We start from the raw sequence: 7,401 nt of genomic DNA, 5'->3' as shown, positions 1-7,401 counted from the left end.
TTTGACTATAAAATACACAAAATAAAGTTGGAGAACGTGAAAGTTGATGGCGGTGTGGTGCCCATGCAGCTGAGCCTTGTAATATCACTAATATGTGTAATTGGTAAGTGGTTGGCCACAACATGCTAATGACAATAGCATTATGATGAGCAAATAGAAATGCCATGGTATGTCGGATTCAAATCTGTTGAAGCTAATAGGATTAGTCTAATAGTGAGAGATTTAGATAGATTATATTAGGTTATGTATTTAATTCTCACTTGTATCTAAAAAATTAAAATAATCTGTTGTACCCTTTTTAGTTTTTTTTTTTTGAATTAAATAATGATAACATAATAAAAAAAATATTTTTAAAATGGTAATAATTTATTTCGTAATTATTATTATTCAATTATAAATATTTTGGAATCAGCTAGAGAAAAATTGTAACAAGCTAAGATTTGATTCCATTGTCTGCCAGCCCTATCCATCATTATATGTCTTGGGCCCATCAATTGGTCCTAATGCAGAAGTAGAGCTAAACCCATTTTGGGTCGCAGTACCGTTTCTCTAACTGATTCCAAAATATTAACTGAATTATTTAATTAATTATTTACATATTATTAACATTAAATTTATTAGGATCGATATTTTTTTCCCTTCCATCTTCTTTCAGCTCAATAAATCGACAAAAACAAGCACCATGTCCCCTATTATGGTGGGTATCTACTCGGCAAGAGTGTGTTTTACCTACAAAGAAGGACTTCAATATTCAAAATGAAGTAATTCTGATCAAATGTCATACTTGAATCAGAAATCCTGTATTTATATAGGATTAGGTGGACCTTGACTTGAGGCCTTGGAAACCTGGTCCGTGATTCAAATGGCAAAGGAAATTAATTTAATTTATTTTCTCATGTAATTATCTAAATTATTTATTTCACAATGTAAAATTAATCTAATTCAATCGAATTTATTGGATTGAATAATTTTTACGTTTTTAGTCAGTGTTTTTTAAGGTACACAAATATATTATAATCGATCAAAATGCCCAAATTTAAATGCATCGACATATGATGATTACAAGTGTAAACATCAAATAGAAAAATAAATAATCAAATACCAATAAAAACTATTTGTCAATAAGAGAATGTCAAACTTGGAATCTTTAACGCTAATTATTAAGAAAAGAGTAAAAATATTGAGAGAAAATTAAGTTTAGCTTGGGATATAATGATAAAGTTAAAAGTACTATAATATTAACTCGGACTCGAACACTTCTAGTCTAGCAATCATATCTGTGATCAAGAAAGCAATCCAAATTAAATTGTCAAATAACCATTTCCATGACATAGCATGACCAAACTGTTATAATACATCCATATTATTGCCACATGTAAGACTAGCCCGTCATTATCCTTAATACGCTCTTATTGCCAAGACCCAATAAGTAATCAAGCCGCGACTTTCTTGGACGTGACTGAATTGACAATGGTAGCAAACTCAGGACCCTGCAACTCAATAAGATCAACTTGTAAGTATAAATAATCCACCCGAGTTCTTTAATCAACTCATGGTACTCACTTTGGTCAAAGAAATTTGAAGAAACCATGTATGTACCTTTAACGAAGCACCTCCAACCAGAAATCCATCGATATCTTCTTGCTTTGCCAGCTCAGCACTGTTGCCCCCATTTACAGACCCTGTTAAACAGATTAATTTATTGTTAGTATATCCACATGCCGAATAAATCTTCCTTACTCCGATAATAAATACTCTTTTACTAAAAATAGAAATAAATGAAATTAATGTGACTTTAACCATAAAGGAATGGATATAATAACTGCACTCAGGTGAGTCACTTTTTTTCTAACATTAGTAGGTCATGTATTGAATTTTCTTTCTTTTATAGTGTCCATCGGTTCATCGATTACTCAACTAGTTTGATTTGAGCCAGATAGTACCACATGAGCTACAAAACTCTCTCTACCAAGTTTTAATACAACTGTGTTCTCGGGAACCACATGTACTGAATTTTCAATATTACAAGAGTATTGAAGAAATTTTTCCACATGACACTGCTAGAAAAATTTTACATTCAAATGAGAACTATACTCTCAAGTGGTCAAATATCCTGAACCTAAACTAAATGTTTGCCATTGACAAGGTCAGGGCCTATCTAGTTTCAATGAGAGATTTGTGTATATACAACTTTACATCTATCAAGCACATGGGCTATCAACAAATGGCAAGCAGTTAATTGATTGTAACCATACATTTTTTCCTTTGGTTAATCTATAATCCTCTACAATTCCATTAAATTCATCTATCATAGTAGGCCTACCTTCCCCCTTTATACCAGAATGAAAAATGAATTCACTTGGTACTTTTAGAATGATTTTAAGAAATGTCACACACAGAAAATAACGGACGATCGCAAAGGTTGTTTTCTCGGCCCAAGCATACATGACATTGAATAAAACATGCAACCTAATTAAACAGTATCTTAAATTTCCATGCACCGTAAGAAGTTCAAAATGCAACTAAAGGTGCAATAAATGATTTACCTCCATAAATAATTCGGGTTTTAGATGCAACTTCAGCTGATATATTCTTTTTAAGCCAATCACGAACAGCTACATGTACTTCCTGAGCTTGCTGGGGTGTGGCCACTTTGCCAGTTCCAATGGCCCATACAGGTTCATATGCAATAACAATATTATCCCAACTAGGCACTGCATCTGCACATAATGGAAGCAATCAGCAACACGCTCCCCCCCCCCCCCCCCCCCCTCCTTGTTTTTCCCCAAAGAAAATGGATTATAAGGAAAAATAGCTCTCACCAGCAAAAGCCTTCAATTGCTGGAAACAAACATCAAAAGTCTTCCCAGCTTCCCTGTCTTGTAATAATTCCCCAATGCATGCAATCACTCCAAGACCCTGGCTCAAAGCATAGGCAGCTTTCTTTCCTATAAACTGGAGTTGACAATCTTCAGTTAATACTTATATATTTTGCATCTCTTACAAAGACAGTGATCAAACTATCTAGGAAAATTACTGTAGAAATGATCATTGAATTTGTTTTACCTCATCATTTTCTCCAATAACATGTCTTCGCTCAGAATGTCCCAGAATAACCCAGTTGCATCCAAGGTCTTTTAGTTGTTCCACGCTATAAGAGTCAGATGGTGATAATTAAGTGACCGAGTTAACTTGTTAAATTGCAGCATAATAGAGGACCACAATCACAGCAAGAAGGATAATGCAAACAAAAGAAGAAAGGGTATCTGTAATCATCCAACAGGCCTGAAAATATACATAAAAATGGGCAAACCCTAGAGAACAAAGCCCCCCCTGACCATTGCATTTTTGCAAAGAGGCCTAACCCTATAAGAGCAAACCCCAATGCACAAAGGCTTCCTAACTTTGCTAGGCTAGAGATAAGAGTTGATTGTACGCTCTTTACCATTGCATTTTTGCAAAGGGTCGATTGTAGGCCTAATACTATGCATTAAGAGAGAGAGAGAGAGAATTCCAAGATCTATTAACTCTTGATAGGAAAGAGCAAGCTAACCTGATTTCTCCGGTGAAAGCACCCCCTTTTCCCACCCAAGAATTCTGGGCAGATATTTCAATCCTATCTGTAATTGAGTTTTTCACCTGATCGATGTACAGAAAGGGAGGGGCAACAACAACATCTGTACTTCTCACAAAAAATGCGAAAGTTATGAAAATTGAATATAAAAAATATATTAACAAGGTTATTATAAGCTACATACAAAATTTGTACTTTTGGGGGCAAAATTCAAGGGATCCCCTCTGACTATGGATCATGTGCTGAAAATCTCCCTGTGCTTAAAAACTCACTAACAATTCTCGTAGACTAACCAAACAATGAATAGTAGTGCAAATTGACCCCCTTGTGCATGTGCAGAAAAAACCCATAGAGGGAAAACATATGTAGGGTTTGGTAAGTTCAATGAGTTGTGTTGGTGAGTTTCATAGCAAAGGGGACAATTCCATCGAACACAAATAATTTGGAACACTTAAAACCATCTATGTGCTGGACAGCACTCTGATGTATTACACCATTTGGATTACATTTGATCATTTCATCAGCATTTGATCAATGTCAGCAGATTATTTTAGATTTTAGGAGTCGGAAGAAGCATAATATAACTTTTTGCTGTCTTCTATAGTTTTAAAATTGAAGATTGAACACGGCTCACCAACATCAGGCTCCAATTTTGCACTGTTCAAGTCAGAGACAAGCTTACTGATGGAGTCTTTTGTTCCGTTCTAGAGATAACAACAAAATTAATAAAAATCAAATTGAGAAATATGTAGAGTTTAGAAGGATAAAATAATATTGCATGCAATGCTGTTGCCAACTGAAGAGGTAATTGATTGAAACATGAGAATTTAATCCTTCATCTGTGCTTATAAGTGGTTAAGGGCATTGAACAAAAAGAATAAATACTACTGAATAAAGCAATAGAGAAAGGAAGTGCCCATTTTAAAAAATCTGATAAGACCTTAATTGACAATAACTTTGTTATTTTACATACACAAATAAACTGATCGGTCGACAGTATAATAAATGAACCATGAAGGAAATTCATATTACAGCCAGATATCTTGTGACATGAAGCTTTGTTTCTTAAAAATATTAAGACAAAGTGAAAAATATATGTTGAGAGTTATTATGTGCAATTTACATTCCAATAATGTGGTGCTATAAACGTAAAATTCTTATGTTAAAAATAAAAAGTCAAAACAAGAACTAAAGTACTCAACCACCTAAATGAAGCATTGCATTTCAATAGTGAATAAAAACCTCGCAAACAGTGGAAGAGAAAAGAACATTGAGGGGAAAGATACTTACACACTTCCAGTTGCCACCAACAAAGAACTGCAACCACAAAAAAAAGAAGAAGGAAAAAATCAATATACAAAGTGGCAAAATGTCAGGGCTAATGAGTGGATAATACGCTACAAAAATTAAATAGATACTAGCTATAGAGGATTATGCGGTAAATCGTTCCAGACCACACTGAGGTTACTGTGACACGTTTAATTTAAAGATCAAGGGTATAAATTTTGTAATGGGAATAATAATAAAGTTGAAAAATTTCTTCCAAAACGGCAAAAAATTGAAAGAAGAAGAAGAATACCTTGCCAGTGCCAGCCATGGCGACGATAGCACGGGAGGGTTTGGGAGGAGAGACAGATAAGCGAAGATTGGAATGAAGGGTGTGAAAGAAGGAAGGGTTGCCAGAGAAAGATTGAGAATTGAAAGAATCAAGTTTTGGGGAGGGGCAGCGGAGCCCAATGTAGAGTTGGGAGGCAAGTGAAGTTGATGTTACTGCCATCGAAGAACAAGAACAAGAACAAACTGTTACTGTTGGTGTTGGTGTTGGAGGCGTGCAGGTGCAGATGCCAAGTAAATTATAGTTCGGATTAGCTTCGGTTTTCTTGTTTGGTCTTTGTTGGTGACAGACTCTTGAGTTTTTTTTTTTTTTTTAATATTTCAATTGATTGATAGCTTCTTTTCGCGATTAGATTGATTACGGTTAAGTTTTAAAATTAATGTTTTAAATTTTCTCCCACAGATAATATTTAAAAAAAATCAAATACCTATCTCATTTATTTAAATTTAATTTTTTTTATGCCAACTAAAATATCATCGTTTATTACAAAATTCAGAATTTACTTTCTTGTATACCAACCTCGTTCGAGTTTTGATTAATAAATAAAGGGGCGGAAACACCAACCACTTCTTGTGATCGCATTTATTGTTGAGTTAATTTTGGGTGTGCATACTTTTCACAAATGCTCTTTTTCTTTATCTCTAATATGGAAACAAAAATATAGTATTTGTCTATTTGATAAAATATTTATTTAGATGTTTATTCAGAAATATAAATTAATAAATATAAGAAATATTTTTTCTAGCATGTTATTTACTATATACAGCCATTATAAAATATGTCATCGGCATTAAATAATGCAAAATATTATTTATGACAAATGTTTGACTTTACCTGTTTTTAGTAGTGTATCCACTGACTCGTAAAATTAAAAGGTTTCTATACAAAAAAAATAATTAAAATGGTTTATCGTATTATAGGTAGAAATATTGCAAATTTATCAAAATAATTCTTGTGTTGTGTATTACTTTCACTCTTTTTTTTTTGTATTATAAGCTGGTTTAGTAGATAATAAAAATCCTAAACTATTTTTATCTAATAGTTATGCATTTTTAATATTTAAATAAAAATGATATTATCTTTTATTTATTTTTTCAAAACGGAGTAATGACCATAATCAAGAAGCTCGATTCATGCATAGCCACCAATCATCAACCATACCATTTGTTTTTTTATTCCTGTTCCAATTCAATAGAATATATATGATTATAATTTTCAAAACAAAATTATATAAAATTATTCTAATTTAATTTAAAGCAAAAATATAATATGTGTGTCAACTTTGACGCGTTAGATATGTTGCTGACACGTAATACGAGGAATCTAATCCAATGACCCAGGTGCCAGGTTGGCCAACACAGTGGTTGGCTGCTGTTTTATTTTGCCGTTTAACTTAGTTCTCGTTTTACTTCGATTTTTTCGTATTAAAATCATATATGATTTAGTTATGTGAATTTTTTGTATCTATTTATTTCTTTATATGCATTAAATAAGTAAAATTTAATTATTATTAAAGATTATATGAAATTTTAACAAATTCACTTCCATGTGAACGTGGTTGTATCGCATCTATTAGCAGCAGTCGTTTTACTTGTTCCCTTGGTCGTTTCGACTATGCGTCACATTTTGCAAAGTATCTTTTCTTTTCTTTCTTTCTTTTTCCCCTTTTTTTAATGTCTACTACTTTATTATCTACATGTGTCCATCTATGTTGCCACGTGGTTTAACCTAAATGTAACTAACAATATCTAGACTAGACTAGACTACTGGACTCAAGATAGTGTAATGGATCATGAGCACAATTTGTGGTAACGAGTGTGATTGCAGCTAAAATGCTTGGTTGGAATAAACTCGAATTTTATCATTGAATTTTATGAATTTTAAAAATTCGAATTTGGTCATATAACAGCATTTTATCATTTGAATTTTTTATCCAAACACTTTTTAAATGTAATGTATATATTAATTTTCATAATTACTCCACATTTTCTTTTGTTTTTATTTTCCAAAAAGCATTTGGCTTTCTGATTGATGCTCTGCTCTATCCGTCTCCAATACGAAAGTCTACGTCAACTGTACATTTGTACTTGTCTCTAAATAGGATAACCTTACAACATATTAAACGTTGAAACTACGAAAAATTAAACTCGTTTGCATAAATTAGTGGTGAATTTTCTATTATTATTATGAGAAATAATACTCTCATGCCACA

The 7,401-nt window shown here is 32.7% G+C and overlaps 1 protein-coding gene across 2 annotated transcripts; it reads right to left on the bottom strand.

The window, feature by feature from the left end:
- Positions 1 to 1,186: 1,186 nt before the first annotated feature.
- LOC133291495 (triosephosphate isomerase, chloroplastic) lies at positions 1,187 to 5,481 on the bottom strand. Of its 2 annotated transcripts, XM_061489764.1 has the most exons (9): positions 5,154 to 5,480; positions 4,865 to 4,891; positions 4,209 to 4,278; positions 3,554 to 3,677; positions 3,067 to 3,151; positions 2,823 to 2,955; positions 2,547 to 2,720; positions 1,600 to 1,682; positions 1,187 to 1,490 (listed from the first exon to the last, which is right to left on the bottom strand). In XM_061489764.1, exons 1-9 carry the CDS (start codon positions 5,349 to 5,351, stop codon positions 1,434 to 1,436), a joined length of 951 nt encoding a protein of 316 aa, XP_061345748.1. In that variant the 5' UTR covers positions 5,352 to 5,480; the 3' UTR covers positions 1,187 to 1,433. The 2 variants fall into 2 exon arrangements, with proteins under 2 accessions (XP_061345748.1, XP_061345750.1); XM_061489766.1 differs by lacking the exon at positions 4,865 to 4,891 and having other exon boundaries at positions 5,154 to 5,481.
- Positions 5,482 to 7,401: the final 1,920 nt, after the last annotated feature.

This window comes from Gastrolobium bilobum, unplaced genomic scaffold (assembly GCF_033153095.1).
Source record: "Gastrolobium bilobum isolate Gb01-03AN ecotype WA unplaced genomic scaffold, APGP_CSIRO_Gbil_v1 utg3161, whole genome shotgun sequence".
NCBI lineage: Eukaryota > Viridiplantae > Streptophyta > Magnoliopsida > Fabales > Fabaceae > Gastrolobium > Gastrolobium bilobum.
Note: the sequence above shows the minus strand (reverse complement) of the source record. Positions and strands in the feature narration are given on the sequence as shown.

Excerpts from the sequence above, each read along its gene's own strand:
- LOC133291495 (XM_061489764.1), bottom strand. The coding sequence starts at position 5,351 with ATGGCAGTAACATCAACTTCACTTGCCTCCCAACTCTACATTGGGCTC. Across the intron at positions 4,279-4,864 it reads TTGGTGGCAACTGGAAGTGT|AACGGAACAAAAGACTCCAT; the intron begins GTAAGTATCTTT and ends TGTTATCTCTAG. Across the intron at positions 1,491-1,599 it reads TTGGAGGTGCTTCGTTAAAG|GGTCCTGAGTTTGCTACCAT; the intron begins GTACATACATGG and ends ATTGAGTTGCAG.